The 19,304-nt window shown below is 46.8% G+C and overlaps 2 protein-coding genes across 3 annotated transcripts in view; both read left to right on the top strand.

Moving 5' to 3' along the window:
• Positions 1 to 257: 257 nt before the first annotated feature.
• NEU2 (neuraminidase 2) lies at positions 258 to 3,127 on the top strand. The gene is made up of 2 exons (XM_032193243.1): positions 258 to 458; positions 2,189 to 3,127. Exons 1-2 carry the CDS (start codon positions 258 to 260, stop codon positions 3,125 to 3,127), a joined length of 1,140 nt encoding a protein of 379 aa, XP_032049134.1.
• A 5,033-nt stretch (positions 3,128 to 8,160) lies between these two features.
• The window catches only part of INPP5D (inositol polyphosphate-5-phosphatase D), a 52,364-nt gene continuing 41,220 nt past the window's right edge, over positions 8,161 to 19,304 (top strand). For both annotated transcript variants that reach the window (XM_032193692.1, XM_032193690.1), the window contains exons 1-2: positions 8,161 to 8,294; positions 13,489 to 13,552. In XM_032193692.1, the coding sequence (XP_032049583.1) occupies positions 8,161 to 8,294; positions 13,489 to 13,552 (198 nt within the window). The remainder of the gene's footprint in view (positions 8,295 to 13,488; positions 13,553 to 19,304) is intronic.

Raw genomic sequence — 19,304 nt, 5'->3', positions numbered from 1 at the left:
CTTAACCCCAGGAAGATTAACCAGTCTGTTTCTGGGGTAGGTCTGGTCTGTGTGGCCGACTACAATGCAACACGTGGATTCTGTTTAGAGGAGCACAAGAAAAAGACGAAAGTGAAAGCAGGAGAAGTTGCATTTAAGTGCATGTCGGGTCCCACTGAGCAGGGAGGGCAGAAAGCAGTGGAATCTGCTCCTGTCAAGCTTTGGTAGGCTAAGTGTGGGTTAAAATGCAGTGCGTTTTGTCTTCTTTACCTAGTGTGATGGCTTCGTTTCCTGTCCTGAAGCAAGAGACGTTGTTCCGGAACGGTACATGGAGCTACCGAATTCCAGCCCTGCTCTACCTGCCGCGTTTCAGCATCATCCTGGCATTTGCTGAAGAACGAAACGATGTGGTAGATGAACATGCCAAGCTGATAGCGATGCGCAGAGGCATGTATGACCCATCCACGCACCATGTTCAGGTACCAGAGTGGGGAGGAAATGGAGAGACTGTCCAGCCATATTGCTGCCCTGTCCCAAATGAGTTGAATGGGTCTGCTTTCTCCACTGTAGCTAAACCGCTTTTACTTCTCCCAGCTGTAAGAGACAAGCCCACCTTTCGGTAATGCATGTGTCTTTATGACTGCTGGGATTCAACCCCATGACTGGGCAGTTGTTGAGGGACTAAAGTGGAGCGGGTACAGTACATTTTCTGGGGATGACTCTGACCCATCTCTGCAGAAGCAGAGAGGGGCATGGGCAAAAGTCCTGTTGCAATAGTAAAGATGTGGAAAAGAGGCAGAAATGAGGAGTATCACAGGGATGGGGAGGAGTGAATTAGCAATCAGTGACTATTTTTTTAATTCATCTTTTTAGAACTAATTCCTGGTTTAAAAAACAATTGAGAACAGCTAGTCTCCCCACGCAAAAGAGTGTCGTCTGGTTTGTCTGTGCCAGTGAATTGGCTACCTTATTAATCTACCAGTTATTACTAACAGTTATCTTGCTGGGTGACTGGGGGTGGTGGATACTCTATTTATAATCATTTCTTGCATTTGCAAATGCATTAATGTCTTCTTTGGGGGGGGGGGGGGAAGTAATTTTTCTATTCCAATCCTTCACTGGTGACTGTCTTAGATTATAGACTCTTAAGAGCTGGAGTCTGCCTAGCAGAAGCAGCCTCTGAGTGCACCTGCAGTGTTGTACCATTCAGGTAACACCTTGTGTAACCCCTGTAATTCAGTTAAGTAGGGCTCAGTTGGTCATAAGCTCAGTAATTTGTGTTCACATGCTAGGGTTTCTTAAAATGGAAATATTAAATATTCCCCCCAAAAAGTTAATACTGGTTGAATAGACAAAGATAAGACATAAGCAAAAAGTGTAATCAGCAAGTCAGGGTAGAAAAGCTAATTAGTATAATCTTATTGGAAAACACTGCTTCTTTTACCAAACCAATAACTCTATGTAGGAATAATTTTCTAATTGCCATGTTGGTGTTTGAAATGTGGTTGTATTATATGCTATTCATGTAAAGAAAGGTGGGGCTTGGAGGATTGGCATGCTTGTTCTGCAACCTATTTTCTGTGTGATGTTGGACAACTCGGTCCGAATTTCCGCACCAGGGTGTGTAACGCCATATGATCAGCTCCAGCAAGGTGTCTCACTGAAGGCTGCCACAGATCAAAATGGAGAAGCAGAAGTCTTAATGCAAATGGGTTTGTCAGCATCCAGTATACTTCAAAAGGATTCAGTTATTTACATGACTTCCTGAGAAGCACTGACAGAGTGCAGGGTCTACAAGCACATTTTAACCACATTTTATATGCCTGTGTCATATGTATATATAAATGCTTGTGAGAATTCCTTAAAATTCAGTTAGTGTAGTTTTTTTTTTTTAACAGTGTAGTCAGACACCAGCTGCATGGAGATGTGGAGTTATCAGCTCCTCAGTGAGCTGTAATTTAAACAGGACATAACCCACCTGTTCAATGAAGCGCATGAGCACTGCATCATCCAAATAAACTTTATTTTAATTTACATTTGGTGGTGCCGGTATGTTGGCTGCCTGTTTCTTGCTCTATCTGCAAACTTGCTCATCCTGTGCTGTTCTCAAACTCTTCTGTAACTTTTATCTGGGCATACTTGCACTGCAACCTGGATTTACCTGTAACAGTGTGTTTCATTCTTGTCTCCCTTCACACGGCCCTGGCAGTGGAGTAGCATGGAGACCATTGACAGTGCGCAGCTGAAAGATCACCGCTCTATGAATCCCTGTCCTGTTTATGATGAGGTCTCAGGGAAACTGATCCTGTTCTTCATAGCCGTCCCAGGAAAGATCTCTGAGCAGCACCAGCTCAGGACGAAGATCAACCTGGTGCGTCTCTGCTACATCACTAGCATGGACCAAGGACGCACCTGGAGCACTGCCCAGGATATCACCGAGGGTACCATTAGCTCCGAGTACAAGAACTGGGCCACTTTCGCAGTGGGGCCAGGCCACGGATTACAGCTGCTCAACGAGGCCCGGAGCCTTGTGATTCCTGCCTATGCCTATCGTATCCTTGACCCTAAGCAGCACCCCACCCCTCACGCCTTCTGCTTCATCAGCTCTGACCATGGGACGACATGGGAGATGGGGAACTTTGTGGGGAAGGAGAGCGCAGTGGAGTGCCAGGTAGCTGAGGTACACACCTGTGGCAGGAGGGTGCTCTACTGCAACGCAAGGAGCAGCACGGGAGCGAGAATCCAGGCCGTCAGCTACAACCACGGGGTGGACTTTGAGGGAGGCCAACGGGTTGAAATGCTTGTAGAGCCTCCCTTTGGATGTCATGGAAGTGTTACTGCCTTCCCACCTCCCCGTGATGCCAGGTGCCAAGATAGTTGGTTGCTCTACACTCATCCTACAGACCCAAAGGGTCGAAGAGATTTAGGAATTTACCTCAATAAAAGCCCTTTAAACCCAGAACAGTGGTCAAAACCAAGCATCCTCTTCAAGGGCTTATGTGCTTATTCAGATCTGCAGTACATGGGGGTTGGGCCAGATGGTTCACCCTTGTTTTCTTGCCTTTTTGAATATGGGACTCAACAGCAATGTGAAGAGATAATATTTGTAATGTTCACTCTGAAGCAAGCCTTCCCATCTGAGTGCTGAGTCTTGAGCCTTTTCAGCGGGATCCATCTAAAAACCACCTTTGCTGGTGCTTCTTTTCACTGTCACTTCTCATCTTTCAGCAAAAAGGTTTTTGTATTTTGTGCACCATTTGTTTGCCATTGGCTTGTACCATTTGTAGATTACAAAGTCTATTAAACATACTAAAACTAAACATATTTTGGTTTTGTTTTCCCTTGCCTGTTCTCCCACCTCAGTTTTCCCATTGGCTGCTATCTTAAACATCACATGCTCAAAGCAAGCATGACTTTTGCATGGGGTCTCTCGCCTTAAGGCCTCCAACAGTCTTGCCTAGGGATGTGCCTGCTGATGGCTCAGGGCCTGCCTTAGATTAGAGGGCAGCAGTGTTGTGCTGAGCTGTATTTAGTAAATTGTGGGGGAAGTACTGGAAATGACACTGCCTTACTGCCTGTATCCACTGTTATTTTCAGAAAGCTGTTTGGGCCCTGATTAGGTGTACTTCTTGCAGTCAGTGTCGTACTTGCTAGCAGCTCTACCTCAGGACTTGCTGTCTTACGATTTCAGAAAGGCCATGGGATGCCATCATCTTGAAATATTCCCAGCCCTTATTATTTCCCACTTCTGTACTGGATTTGGGGTTGCTGTGTTGAGTTCCCAGGCTACTCAGGGACTTCTGTCTAAGTTCACCTTCTCCTTACTTCCCATGTTCTTGCTTTATTTGCCCTTTTGCTGATACTGCACTAAGTAGCTGCAGTTTCTCACGTGCAAGAAAACCACAGCCTCGTGTGCTCCAGCTGTTCCTTTTCCATGGGCAGGGAGAGCGGGAACCGTGCAGGAGCCCCCAGCCCCATGTCTGGGGACAGGGCAAGTGGCAGAAATTGCATTTTGCCCATATCACAACTGCAGGATCAGGACATGTCTGCAGAGGGAGCTCCAATTTATAGTCACGAGGGGAAATACTTGCTGGTCTGTCTAACACATGTGCTTAGCTCTGATCCAACTGCTCTTATCTCTGACAGCCCAATGCCTCACAAGCATGGCTGTTATTATTATGGAGTATTACTGGCATATGGGGCAGTGTGTTAAACAAATAACAGTGCCTCACTTCCAGAAAATTGCATAGGCCTAAATGCCAGAGGAGGAGGACCTGACCAAGCCCAGAGCAGCCTGTGAGTGTTCAAGCTGGAAGTCTTTTCAGAGTAAACATTTTTCAGCAGGTTTTGGAAATAATCAGCCCCCAGTTTTGGTGAGAGACAGGCTCTTCTCAGGCTGTCATGTGAAGTTTAGACTTGGAGTAGACAAGAGGAGTGAGCAGGAATGAGGAGGGACAAAGGACAACACATAAGGGCACAAGGAGTCAGAAAAGCTTTACCCATGCCTCTGAAAAAATTCTTTACCAACGAGTCTGTGCTTGTTTTCTGCGTGCTGTATTCTCTGTGTGTAGAACGGCTCCAAGGAAAATATGTTTGTTTGCTCTATTGTTGAAGAAAAATACCTGCTTTTCAGAGTGTTTTCAGCATGCACCCCCTTTGGGGAGCTGTAGCAGGTCATGTAGGATCCTTTGTACTGTCACTGCTCAGGTCTTTGAGTCTCTGCTTGCTCAGTGTTCACCTCCCTACCCCCATACACACACCCTTGCTTTTTATTGCTTAAAGCTTTCAGGGAAATTGCAAGAAGGGCTTCTGATTTTTCTCACTCATCTAGGTTTGTTTCAGGGTACCTGAAGGCTGCAAGCTCAAAGGGAGCGAAGAGATCTCATGGCCTTCACAAATACACCTGTAATTCGCTGAGTCTTCCTCAAGCAGCAGGTCAGTAATGTGCTGGGTCACAGCCTCAAAGGGCACAGCACCTGAGCAAACCAGTATTTTGTGGGTATTGCTCATGTGGCCTTTAGATGTAGGCCAGAGTGTAAATGCAGTTCTATGGCCAAATAGCCTGTTTTGGGTGCCCACTGTGCAATTTGAATGATGCTACAGGCAGTATTTACCCACTGGCCATGGACAGGGCGCTGAGTTTGCAGCCAGCTGATCCAATAAGTGGATCAGTAGCAAACCCAGTTCAGATAAAGCATTTATTGTACTGTCTGAGAGACAGAGCTTGGAATAACACCCTAACATGGGAGAAATAGCATTTGCTTTGTCTGTAGACTGTAGCTTCTGATTATCCACCATCAAAATGTGTCCAAGTTCTTTGTCTGTGGCCTCACTCTATCAAGTAAGTTTAAGTGAGATGCTGCTGCTGTGGTTATCTAATAGCTCCTATTGAGTCTGGGTTGCATTTGTCTGCCTGGTACCCGTTATTCTTTTGTTTTATATGGGGAGCTCTTCCATGATACTTTGTCCCAACTTGGGATGACAGTATAGACTATCTGAAGCACATCCCATTTCTTGTGGAAACCTAGTGCTGTGCTGGCTACCCCTGTAGTATCACTATGGGCCCTGTATCTCCTGACGTGTAACTGCTGCAGTCTGATCCCAGCAGTCCCCCTCCATGGCAAACTCTGTAGCTCCTCTCCTCTTCTCTAATCTCTTCTTTCTCAGATCTGCTCACAAGCCTTCTCCAACACCGGCACGCATGGAAAGAAAATGAATGGTGTAAGTATCTGCTGCAGAACAGCCTCTTGACTGCAGGGGACAAGAAGTTATTGCTGTCCTTTGGGAGTCGGGCTGCAGGTAGCTCACAATGTGCACACGTGCACTGACCACACAAGGATCAGTCTTTCTCCAGCGCTGCAGAGATCAGATGTAAGTGCCGTGAGAAGTACGTCAGATGCCATTTCCTCTTCAGGCAGTCCTGCAGATGAGCCTTTAGGGAACAGAGAGAGTTTTATGCTAGGGGTTTAGGATTCACCTTTTGAGCGTCTGGAGTTGTACTGTGCTTTTCTTTAGGACCAAGAAATACATGCAGAAACCAACCTGCACTTTTTATGGCCACAGTCATCGCATGCATTTGGATCCCATCCCCTTATTCATGTCTCCAAATTGAGAAGTTGTATGTGGCTGGACAGGAGTGTACACATCTGAAGGAAGCAGCAGCAGCTCCCTAACAGCTGAAGTCAGTGGAAAGATGGATAGAAATGAGGTGTTAACTGTCCAGCTAACCAGTCTTTCAGCTGTCTGGCCAGGGCTTGTACTTCTTTGTTAACTTGCAGTAGGTCAGAACCTCTGCAAATGCAGTTTCATTCCAGGAATACTCATCCAGCGCAGCAGCTCTGTCCACTGTGTGTGGTCATACAGGTCCATGGCGTGGAAAGCACTGTGAGGCCCAGCAGTGGTTTGACATTCAGAACCGTTCTACTTCCTGCTGCAGCCGTGCTCCAGAGAGGCTGCTGTCTCAGACATCCCAAAGAGCTGGTATGGGTGAGGCCAGCAGCACACTAGTGGCCAGGCAGGACTGTCAGAGGAGGTGCAGAGTCCCTTTGCGATATGCAGACACCTCAGTAGGGAGAGCAGTGTTTTCAGCCACTCTGTAGCTTACAGGAGCTCACAGTTATTGTCCATGCAGAGCCACTTCTTACTATTCAGCATCTGACTCTGTTTACGTACCTGAATCCATGGTAGACTGGCTCCTAAAGCTCCAGCTGGGTCTGGGTGAAGACGAAGGGCAGGTCCAGCTAAGCTAATTTTGGTCTGTAGACAGTGCTTGCTCAGCGTGGACAGGAAGCCCTGCACGTTGCAGTTCTGCCCATTTAGCAGGGTTGCACAGTTCTGACTTGCTGTTGCCCACAGTTTAATCCCAAAAACTGAGATTAAGCTGGACACTGCAGAGTAACTGTGTGGATAACTGACAGTGCCAGGAAGGCAGACAGGGATGGATGCTGGCCTGTACTGGCTCAGTCTCCCTTCCCATACCCACCAGTTCTGGTCTCTCCCCGTTTGGTCTAGGCAGCTGTCTCCTGCCTTGCCGTCCGTGCTGTGGAAGGGGGCAGCACTCTGGTACGTCCTGCGTGATCCGGAGCCACTCCTGGCTCTGGCAGTCGAGGGTCGCATAGGGTTAGCAGTGCCTGTGCCTTGCCTGGGGACTCCCTCTCCACGCGGGGTCCCAGCAGAGCTACTTCTGATTACAGCTCAGATGTGAATGTGCAGAAGCACTGACTGCAAAGGCGGAGTAGCTGGAGGTACAGGAGAGGCAACCAAAGTTGCCGTGCAAGCACTGCTCCTGCTGCAAGTGTGCCCTTGTTGCTCTGCCTTGGAGATGCAGTGCTGAGCATGCCATGCAGAGCCCAGACAAGGGGCAGATGTACAGCCAAAGAAAAGGGAAGTGAAAGCCCCAGTTCCCCCTGTCTGACGCGGGTTGCCAAAAATTACTTTGCTCCATCCCATCTTTGGGGATTTAGAGTAGGAAAGACCTTTGAATCCATCTCACAGTAGCTGACAGGGAGCTTTGGTCACTAATTCCCAGAACAAATCAGCCTTTAAGCCTGCTTCTGTGCACGGAAACATACAGGGATAATTATTTAAAAATATATATATATATATGTATGTTTTGTGGTTATTTCAAGTCCCCTCCTGACACCAACCTAGATGTGAGGACTAGACAATGCAGGAATGGGGCAGTCAGTGCGAAGGGATCCAAATGCAGTTTGTTTTCAGTCAGTCTAGGATTTATTTGTTCCCCATGGAGACCTGTAGTGGGTAGGACTGACAGACAGGAAAAAAGATGGAAACCCAGAGGATCTGGCAAGAGATCAGAAATGGGAAGGCAGGCCACCAAAGCCTGCAGGACTGAGTCAGTGGGAGGGCAGAAGGGATCCCCAGCTGGGACTTTTTGATACAGAATATTAGGACGTGAAGGGGAAGGGAAAGTCGGGGAACCTGGGCTTGCTCGTCACTTCAGCTGCAGCATGAGGAGAGAGCAGGGGCTGCAGGAACATGTCACGCTCACTCTCTGAGCTGTTTAAGTTGAGGAAGTTGTCCGCGGCTGAGTTTCCTTTCCCTCTCTGTACTATTGAAACAGGAAGCTGCTGAGCTGAAGCTGCCTGATCGTTACGCACAGACACAGAGGCAGCTCTGGCAGCTCCTGTATTGGCATTCAGGTTTCCTCCAGCTGCAGCAATGGATCAGTGCTGGTACCACGGCAATATCACTCGCTCCAGAGCTGAAGACCTGCTCTCCAAAGTAGGCAAGGATGGCAGCTTCCTTGTGCGGGCCAGTGAGTCAATTGCTTCGGCGTATGCACTCTGCGTGCTGTAAGTACGGCTTTCGACCTCGCGCTTCACGCGGACACTTTTGTCCCTGCTTGTGCAGGGTGTTATCCCCTTCAGCCCCTCTGGCAGAAGCAAACAGCCTCTGTACCCACTAGGAAGGTGCAGCCCACATCAGAGCATGGCTGGTTTCCCTGTTCTGGGCCATAGGATAGGACAGGATAGGATGGACAGGGAGCAAGACGAGGCTGAACAAACCCGTGTTCTTTTACTGTTGTACTGTTCATATTACTCTTCCCCCCGATTCGATAGGGGAGAATAATCAGATACAATTGCTGTGCTCTGAGTTGCTGCACGCTGTGCTCTTGACCTCTCAGAGCCCCTTAGTAGCTTGGGTCAGGTTTTTCTGTATGTGTAACAACTTGAATACCGAGCTTGGTACCCTCCAAGGCACGTTCTTGCTCTGGTGTGTTTGACTCACCAACCTGTACGGTGCTGTGTCCAATTCAGCAAAAGGCTTGAAATAGTTCCTGGAACTGTTTGTGATACCCCCGGCACAGTGGTAGTCCACCTGCCCCACTAATGTGGCTCACGGAGTAAATATTATCGTGTGGAAAATAAGGGAGAGGAGGGAAGTGCTGGCAGCCCTGACCCCTGCATTCTGGGTCGGGGCTCTGGACCGGAGAGCAGGATCTCCTGCCCTGGGTTTGTGAGGGCAAGGATTATACCTAGGGGCAGGAGTGCAGGGGCAAGAGGAGACTGAGTCAGCAGGTCAAGTCTGAGGCACTTTGCTTTGCATTCCATAGAGATAAGACTGTCTCTCTCTGCTTAGGAGAGACCAAGAAAGCCTCAGTGGGACCCTGTTCTGCCTGTCAGATCCTTGTTGCTGCCATCATGCAACAGATTAATAAAAAATAATTTCTCCCATACTCCACATGAAATTGCAAGCAGGTTTCTCAGTGTAGTTTCTTTCTGAAAGTATGCTTCTTGCAGTTGTGAAGGTGGTGCTGCTTTTTATAACTCTGGTCTAACTGCTTGTCTCTGAGGTCAGGCTTCTGGTGACAGCACAGGCTGCTGGGGAAGATTCATCTGCTGCAGAGAAGCATGGGGCTGGGCAGCTGCCCCACAGCGTAGGTGTTGGGTTGTGAGAGATCAGTGGCTGGGCAATGGGGGTGTTCACAGAGTGCAGAGAGCCTCTGTACCTGTTTGTTAAGGTGTTTGTAATGACGTGGGGAAGAGAAGAGTTTGTTCTTTCTGGAGGGAGCGAAGAAAGAAGGGTGACTGCAGATAAACAGCCGGGGAAAGCAGTGGGAAGGAGGGGCAGTGCTAGCACGGGAGGACCCAAGGTGCCACTCAGGGGCCATTTTACTGGAATAGATTGCTGCTTCCATTGAGTCTCTTCAGCACAACTGCTTGGATTAGTAGCCAGTATGTACAAACACACACAAAGATGATTATTTTACAGAGTGGTGATGGGGATTGTAGAAAGGGAAGGTGCTGTAAAAAAATGTCAACTAACATGCATTTGCATAAGTTTTTCCATTGTAAATGTTTATGCAGCCAACTTTGAAAGGCTTTTGTGACTTGAGAGACATGGGATCAGGAAATAGAAACAATATAATGACCAGGGTTTTCTGAACCGGGAGCCAAAGGTTGTGTTCTTAAATCCATTCTGAGGTGGCTGACATGAATGGATTCATTAAAGAAATGGGGAGCACCCAGCTTTGTCAGCCAAGAGCAGGCAGATCCGTGGTGCAACAGCCTGGTGTTAGAGCCTGAGAAATGTCCCACAAGCTTCTGTCAAAGTATGTGCTTTCAGCTTATGCTGGTTTCCAAATAGTTTGTGAAGAAAAAAGGTTAAAGGTGGCGAATAAGTCTTTCCCTCAATGTTGTCTTGACAAAATGCATAACTTTGCTGAAGCTGAAAACTTCCTCAGAGATGCATCAGTTTCAGCTGTGTTATTGACTGGAAGGTGTTCGAAGTGTGAGCTCTTCAGTCTGCCCTGTTTAAAAAATTGAGAGGCTGGAGACAAAAAATGAGAGCATGAGAGAGGGGAATTGAAATCCTGACTGCAAAAGGTTTTCACAAAAAAAAAAAAAAAAAAAAAAAAAAAGATGTTGAAAGCGAGAAAGCGTCAACTGTGTATAGATAGGGAAAACAAACAAAAAAAAAAGAAAGAAATTTGCTCTGAAAAGGAAGTGTCATATTCTACAACGCTCTAATATTTATTGGGTAGATCAGTCAAAATCCAGCAAAAGTGATGATTATTATTATAATATAGATCGAGATAGTGATTTTCTTGAACAGCTGCTTTAGAAATAAGGATTCTATAAATACAGACAAGTAAGGGAGGTGTGTTTGCAGGGCATTTTAAGAGTGCCTCCCCTCCCTTTCTAAAACTTGGAACAGCAGCGCTGAGCTGGGCCGAGAGCTGAAGCAGTCAGCTTACTGAGGGAACACTCCTCCCCCAGCACCACTGTCCTCTGCTGTCTCTGCTGGCCACATTGCCCCATAAAAGGCAAGAAGCAAAGTCATTTTCCTCCTCCTTTCTCTGAGCCTGGATTGTTTGATTTCACAGTTTGTTCACAAGAAATGGGCTAACTCACCTGGAGGGAGGGGAATGCCTGGATCCCGAAATCAAAAAGAGCCTCTTTGCGCTCACAACACGGCGAATCAGGACCATTCCTCCAGGGGACCTTCTGCTGGAGGCTCCTTTGCGAGTGGCTGCAGGAATAACAGTGCTTCTGGAGACGACCCTCAAAGCCTAGCTCTGGTGTTGGGGTCCCTCTCAGAGGACTGTTCCTGTGAGGGGCTGTTTCCAGCCCACTGGAGGAATGACCTCTCTCGAGGTGCACTGAGTTAAGGCCTCGCATGGCAGACCTGTTTGTGATTAGGATTTCCAGACCTCCCCAATATGCACATCGTCACCCATGCTTAAACGTATGTACAGCAGGAGAGGAAAGAAAACACAAGCCTTGTCCCCTTTCTTCCTCCAGCTGGCAGAGAGAACAGGGACATGTGAAAGTGCTTGGAGGCATGTTTAATCTCAGGCAGCTATTGTATTTACCCCCCACGTAGCCAGGCTCAGCAGTGGTTGGGCAGTTCTGAAGTCATACACAGTTTTTAGGGAGGACCTGGAACGTGACAGTAAGTGGACCACATAACCTGACAGTCAGGATGCTGAGGAGAGAAAGCCTAAGGGTAGAAACAAAGTAAGAGTCGCAGTCTTCTCTAGCCACATGCACCTAGGGGATTGCAAAAGAGGACCCCTACTTTTGATCCGAGGAAGCACTCCTCCCTGTTCCTATTTCATGCAACAGCTCTTTGCTGGCTTCTACACCAATTTTACCTTTCCTCAGCTTAAATCTCTTTACAAGTATTATGACAGCTGCCTTATAAGGCCCATGTGATGGGGTACATTCATGGAGGGTCCTCTTGTGACGCAAGAGCCATTGAGCTGGTTGTTTATCAGTTTCATAATCTCCACACACACACAAATTTTCTCTCATCAGCTGCATGAGCAGTTCTGCTTAGCCCTGTTTGCATATCAGAGGAGGAAATGGTGTAAGAGAACTGCATTGACAGATAAAAACAAAACCCATACCCTTCCTGGGGGCATATCCTCATCTAGCATTGATTGCCATGGGCTCAGTGAAATTAGAGAGTTCTAGTGGTCCAAACTAGTTCAGGATCATGTCTGTGACTCCAACTTTCTGGTAGTAGCAACTCTTCCACCGTGTGAATGAATAGATGCCTATGAAATGGTCTCACATCACTTACTGAAGTGGTACTGAGCTCTGCGATCAGTTGTAATTCTTCTGTATCCTTGGCATTAATGCCATCAGAAAGAGACAGGTTCATACAGATGCATGACAAAATCCTCTAAACACCCTGGAAAAATTCTTCTATGATTTATGAGTAATTTTCTTTCATTTCCAATTGCTCTTTGTGACTCCCTGTATAAGGCTACCTAAAATCCTGGCAGTCTCTCTCTCTCTTGCATGGAGTGATTCTGAAAGGCATGTGATGAATAGGCTCACAATGTAATTGTAAGAGAGATGAGGATGTTTTAGTGATCTCCCCATCTGGAGGGCTGACCTCAGCCCACGTTTCATGATGATCCTGAGGGTAATGCAGTGGTTCTGTTACAGGCAAGGAGGCTCTGAGAATGGATTCCAGTTTTTCCTTTGAGAGGAAGGGGTTGAAACCAGCATCGTTCATTGGCTTAAAGCCATAGTGTATGTTTTTACAGAATGCTTTACAGGTGACTTGAAAGATTGGATCAATCTGTTGTTCGCTGGGGAAAAAGTAAAAATATACTTTTCAGCCAACTTTACTTGGGCAAGCTCCACAGAACTCAGCAGCTGCTGAGGAAGGTCATGCTTACCACATTACAGCGCTGCTGAGGCTTTCCTTCCTTGCCCTTGAGCTCTTGCACATTAATGTGGCCCTCCACTGGGCAAAAACCTTTTCCATCCTTTCTTCAATAAAAATCTAATTGAATTGAACTGGGACAAAATGTTACTTACGGCTGATCAACAGATGCACACCTATAGTGCATCTGTAGTGTGATGCACACCTATATTGTGCACAACTATATTGATGCACACCTATAGTGTGCATCTGTACCACAGTAGTGAGGTGGGTTTTCATTTAGACCTGTCACTTAGGCTTTGTGCATGACAATGTGCCTAGTAATCAGCTGTCTTATTGTGAGTTAGCTGAAATCTATTATATTTATGTGTTTTTTTTTAATTTATTTTTTTTCCCAATACAAGTCAGAGCACATACTAGCCCTTCAATTTACTCATTTGTAAGTCATTTACTCATTTGTAAGTTCAAAATCAGTCTCATACTGGGCTGATTTTGGCCCAGTGTCTTTTGAATTTCTGCTTTTTCACTCCTTCCTGAGACGCCCACTCTACTGACAGCCAGAGCCATTTGGTGTTTTCTTTCTTTCCGGCCAGAAGAAGAGTTGAATAACTCATTCTGAGGCTGATTCTGATATCACTTTCTGCACTGACATCTGCAAACGTGTCTCAGTGACCGGGAACACTTCAGGTTTGTGTTACTTTGGAGCCTCCAGAGAAATGGAAAGAAATGTTTAAAACTCCTGTGCATGAAGGCCTCTATCTTTATCGTGATCTCCCAATATCTTCTCTCATGAGGAGGGGTGCCACAGTGTAATTCATTCCCTTCTGCACACAGTCTAACAGCATCTCCTCTGATCTGTTCCAGGTTTCGGAATTGTGTGTATACCTACCGAATTCTGCCCGATAAAGAGAATAAGCTAATAGTCCAGGTAAGCCACACTGTGAACCATTCGGTCCCGCAAAGATGCACTTAGTATTGCTCGCTGCGTTTCAGATGCAGCTCTGCTCAAACACAGCTGTACTGACACCAAAGTCGATTCCAGGCTCTCGGTGCTGTGTCCAGGGGCCTTTGTGCCCAGGTCCGGTCCACCACGGTGTCCCAGCTGGCCTTGCCAGCCTCAGCTGCTTTTCCCAGAGCTGTTCAGACATCTCTGCCTACCTTGCTGCAGCGCTTCCATTTTCTGAGGAGGAGCCAGCAGCAGGACGCTATGCCAGATTGCACCTGGGTCTGTACGTGTCAGCATGGCATGACACAGAAGCTCATCCATCCTCCCAGGCCACCAGGCAACGCTGTGCAGAGGAATGTGCACGGGCTCTGCAGCCTGCTAACTTGGGGCCAGTGCTCCGCTGGAATGCAGGACCTGGCACACTGCTACGACTCCGTGCTGTATGCTGTGGGCTGCTTGTAGTAGTACTTTTTTTTTTCCATCATCTGGTTTATTTCAGCCTGGTTGTCCTAACTAATGTGCTTTGGCATGTTGTGCTGATGTGGTGATGTGTTGTTGTGCTGAGACAGGTGCCTGGAAGGTGATACGGTGTTTGTCATTATTTATAGTACCTAGAGCAGCTGTTGAGATCAGAGCCGTACTGTGCCAGGTAGCTCACAAGTGAAACACCTCAGGCAGGAAGAGCCTGGGAGAGACCTGAGGCCCAGGGAGTGGCACAGCTGCCCGAGTCCCACAGCAGCACCGGGGCAGAGTCCAGGGGGCAGCCAGACCCTACTAATGAAGTCCTTGTGCTTTGCACTGGCACAGTGGTGAGGAAACGAACTTGTGGAACCCTAACTGAATGGGTGGCAGCTGCTTTGTCATTTGGAAATAAGCACAGAAATGATCATATATTGGCTTTTCACCTGAGGGAGAGGAAGAAGGGAAGGCTGGAGGTTGTCTGCAGAAGTAGCTGCGGAACCCATCTTCCTGCATGCCCTTGGGAGCGCCCTGAGCAGGCAGTTCTGGGGCAGAGCAGCTGGGACAAGGTGGAGAAATGTGGGCTGTGCTCCGTGTTCTGCAGTGCCTCCAGGCGTACCCTTACGTGCTCTGCATGGGGCTCAGCACCCTGGGCAAGCCCTGGCCCCTTGTTCCCCAGCTGTCTTACTGGAGCATTGTGTGAGTGGTGTGGAACACGCAGCCTGGCCTGCAGCCTTTTATAGAAGGACATAGGTGTTACAAGAGGGTTGGAAACCTGAGTTCGGTTAGCTTGCCAGAGCGTGCTGGGCTACAGGCTGCTCCCAGGACCCACCAGCTTAAGGTATGGTGCGGATTTGGCAGGTACTTCTGTGAATTACCACCAAGGAAGATGCAAGTCACGTTTCCCTTCATTAGAGCACTTTGTACTGGCTCTGTAATCCTTTCTGCCATGACAAAGGGCTCGTTTTTATGTGCACCTATTCCTTTTGTCCACAAATCAAAGTGCTGCAGCCATGAGAAACTGCTGTAGCGATGGCCGCTTGTAACACTGAATCAAAGGTAATGAACAAGCAGAAGGTGGGATTTTGTTCTGCTGCCAGTGAAAATTAAAAGTAAAGTACCTTTCCTCTGCTTCACCTGTGTAAAGTCAGGTAAAGCAAACTGATGTCAGGCAGCTCAGGCTTTCCCCACCACATACGCCTCCTCATCACCCCACAGCTCTTTGTAGGCTATTATTTGCAAATTTTTATGTTCTCATCATTTCTGGGGAGAGGTTACAGGACTACCACTGGATCCAGACAGCGATATTAGGTCTTCATTGGATGTTTCTGAATGAAACCTTTTGAAATCCACTAGATTTCTTAAGGAAATACAATCTGCTAGATGTCCACCCAAACTGATGTATAAAGTTCTCTTGGGATTTGTGGTCTGATTGTGAGGAATTTCTTGTGTCTGCTGTGGGGGATGCAGAGGATATGTGGTGGCATACCTTTGTACATGGGTTGCCAGGAGCTGTAGGTTGAATATCAAGAGTAGTCTATATAAAGTGTGTTGTTAACTCAAGTTCTCAAGACACAACACCTCTCATTTTGTGTTGCACTATTCCAGTTCTGTGGGAGAGGCAGAAGAAGGGGGCTGGCTGCTTCTTGCAAGAGATACAGAGAGACAGTGAGAGTTGTAATTGAGGCTTGGAGCAAAACAATCTTGTGTTGTTGGCTGCTTTTCTTGGTGCATTGCTCCAGCTGGGCCAGACATTTTTGGTTGCTTGTCTGTTGAGTTTTGGATAAAACAAAAACTACTTCATGTGTATCAAAGAACCATTTTGAAAAGAATGGTTCTACTGGGCAAGGATGTACAAGTTGCTAAATAGGAGTTTAACGTTTTGAAAAAAAAATAATCCATTTAAAAGGAAGGAATCTACTAATCCTGTGGGATTAGACCAGGTGTTAAATTAACACAATAATCAGTAGATGCTTCTCATTTCTGGGGTTAAAAAAAAAAAAAAGAGAGAGAGAGAGACATAGGAAAGATGCAGTACTAAGTCCTGAGGTTAGCCTGAATTGTGCAATGTGACCTTTTTTGCTTGCACAGTGCTCCTTCCTGAAGCTAACAGAGTCGTCTTCCTGCCCAGATCTGCCCTGTTGTCTGTCAGACATTTCTCATGATGACAGCAGGTTCAGAAGATATGTAATATCACAGCTCCACTTGCAGCTTTTGTGACATGACAGCTCTCCCTCTGCCACTCTGTGGAGTTTTTCAGCTTTAAAGCTGCAAGTTACTTCACGTTTTTTGAGTGGTGGTGGTGGATAGATTTCATTTCTCTTTTTTTACTTAGAGCCTGGTCTGGCACTGGTGGAATGACAGTGTTATTGTTTGCATGGTTAAATTGACTTTTTAGTACAGGTGGCAGAAGGGGAGGTGCATTGTTTTTTTTGCATTACAGGTGCACTTCTTTGCATTCAAACTGAAGAAAAAAAAAAAATATTTGCATACGTTCCTCTGGTGTTTTGCGGCATGCTACATGATCTGCCATTGGCATTCTGCATCTGCTGTAGCTGTACAGCAGTCAGCATGGTCAGGTCTGGAACCCCTCTTTCCTGCTGGAAATCAAACCAAACCAAACTGGAATCCCCCCAAACATACCAGATTGTAGTAGTTACAGTCATAGGCTTTTTTTCCTTCCTCTTTCCATTCTTTTTTTCTATGACTGTTGAATTGCCTTTACCTGAGACTTCAAAATGTAGACGAATGGATCTACGGCTTGAATGGATCTATGGCTTGAATGAATCAAACTTGCATCCTGCCAGTGAAAGCATAGCTAAAGAAGGGGGGAGGAGTAACAAAAAACCCTTGAAACACAGGATCTCTTACAGTGAGTAGAGATCTTTGTCCTTAGCCTGAGAACAATTAGTCATCGAAATATGTCTGTTAGCCTGCAGTCTCTCACTGTAGTAAAACGCTAAGAACTGAAAAGCTGAGATAGGAAGAGAGCAAAAGATGTAGAGTAATGCAGATCCAGAAGGAGAGGCATGAGGCTGGAAATCAGCTGCCCCTGAGTTAGCTTAGCTGCTACCTGCCTGTCTTTGGCAAACCACAGCTGTCTTCTCTGTAAAACAGGTGTGTTTCCCCTGCTCAAATGTGGAGGTGCATTTAATGCAGAGTTGTTGAAAGTTTGGAAACTGGACGAGTATATCTGCAATTATACAAAGAGTATTGGAAGAGCAAAGGAGACATTGGAAATAACAAGATCAAACTAAATGCATAGCTCTGTCTTTCTAAGTCAGGTATCTGTGGGCAGTTCTTGCCATCCAGATTCACAGCAGGTAAATTTTTTTTGTACCGTCACTTAAAGTGTCACATTTGTGCATCTAGCTGAGGTGTCATTGCAGCCCTTATCGCTGCACAATCTGAATTCCTTGTGAGTTTAGCATCTCAACCAGGGGAAGTGCTATTGTTCCCATTTTACAAACAGGGAACTGAGTCCCAATCTGTTAAGGAGGATAGGACTACCAAAATAATCTTAATTAGCAGTCTCTTGCTAACTTTCCCAGGATCAGATGTCTGTGATCTATGAATGTTTGTCTCCCCTCCTTTTAGTTGTGCTGTCACATGTATTTAAAGCCGAGTTTGTACCTCTGTGGTCAGTGAGGAAGATACAGGTTTCTGACTTGGGTGGGCAAGTTCTTGGCAAGTCCTTTTTCTCTCTCTTGGCTAAAGAGTCTGGAGAACCCCCTTAGACTGCCAGGCCCTTGGCAAGATGAAATAAGGGAGGAGATTCCCATTACAGGTGATTGTTCAGTGTGAAAGGGCACTGAAGTCAAAAGCTGCTGTTGAAAAGTTGCTGCCTTTGCCTAATGCTTTACCTTGTATTGCCTTTCTGTACTGTAATTTTAAAAGGTTATTGTCAAAAGTAAAACCTGCCTCCTGAGTGAGGAGAGAGCTAGACTGGGATAAATTCGAAAGATCCTTATAAAAATCATCTTGAAAGAGGTGGTGAGAAGGGAGAAGACGCCGGAGTTGGCTGGTCAGTGAGCGCGGATTGGTGCAGAGTAGTGTGGGAGCATTGCTAAAAACCTGTGGATTTTGGTCCCTCTAGATTTCTGGTTCATCTCGAGGAGGAGCACACAGCTAGCGTTATCTGATGGCTGCTCAGCAATCAAGCTGCTGCGCAATCAGTCATTTCTCAGTGGCAGCTAGATTGCATCTGGGTTTATGCTCGCAGCGTATCAGAGGTCAAGTTTGCAGGATCGAGCACTTAGCTCGTAACACTGTGTGAAGGCAGCAGGGAATACACCCTGACAGACAGATGGCAACGTTACAAAAATAGGCTGGTACCAAAGATGCCGTGGTTAGGGGAAGAGCCAACACAGTAGTTAAGGGAACAGCTTGAGGTCCTTGCTAAAGGTGGAGTCCCCTTAAGAAACTGGGGCATCTGCTGAGCAGGCTTTGGTAACTCGGTGCCTTGGGCAGATTTTAGAGTTGTGTGCTGTATCTTGGAGTGCTGTGCGGCACAGCCTGACCTCTGAGATCTAGGAAAGCCTGGTGTCTGCAGTGCTGCCTCATGGGCACAACGCAAGCTTTAGCTCAGCCACGTAGCATTTCCACTTTGCAGTCCAGAGCTCGAGCCAGGCACGCTCATCCACACCTCAGGGCATGGACCCCTCCTAACCACCACTGCTGCCTTCTGCAGGGGGGCTCCTCCCTTCTCCTTCTCACCAATGTGCTTTTTTTTCTTATGTGACCCATTCATGCTTCTGAGCTGAGTGCTGTCCTCACGTCGAGTACCTGCCTCACGCGTTGTGGGCTGCCGAAGACCAAGGCTCCAGCCTTGTTTTTCTTCCTTGTGGCTGCCTGCAGCATGGGGAGAGGGCAGAAATAGAGCTTGCCTCGAGCAGGAGTGGGAACCATGTCACATTTTCAGGCAAACTGGAAAATGTAAAGGCATTCGGGTGAAATGTTTCATTTTTGTTTTGTGGCTTTTCACAAGTTGCCAGTTGTTGAAGAAAAATATTTCAGACAGAAAATTGGTCCATCTTTTTGAAGGAGTCCAGAAAGGCAATTTCGAACTTTTCACTTCTGTTTTTTTTTGTTTTTGTTTTTTGTTTTGTTTTTTTAATTAAGGGGTGGGGGGAAAGTGAGGCTGAGTGAGGACCATTCCTTGCATAGTACATGCTCCAGTCCCTCTCCCCCCTTTTTGTATTTTTAATTTTTATTTATTTATTTATTTATTTTGCTTTGAGCAAAACTTTTTGACCAGCTCCAGGGTTTGGCAATT

The sequence above is a fragment of the Aythya fuligula genome, chromosome 9, assembly GCF_009819795.1.
Source record: "Aythya fuligula isolate bAytFul2 chromosome 9, bAytFul2.pri, whole genome shotgun sequence".
NCBI lineage: Eukaryota > Metazoa > Chordata > Aves > Anseriformes > Anatidae > Aythya > Aythya fuligula.
This window is presented reverse-complemented; position numbering and strand designations above follow the sequence as displayed.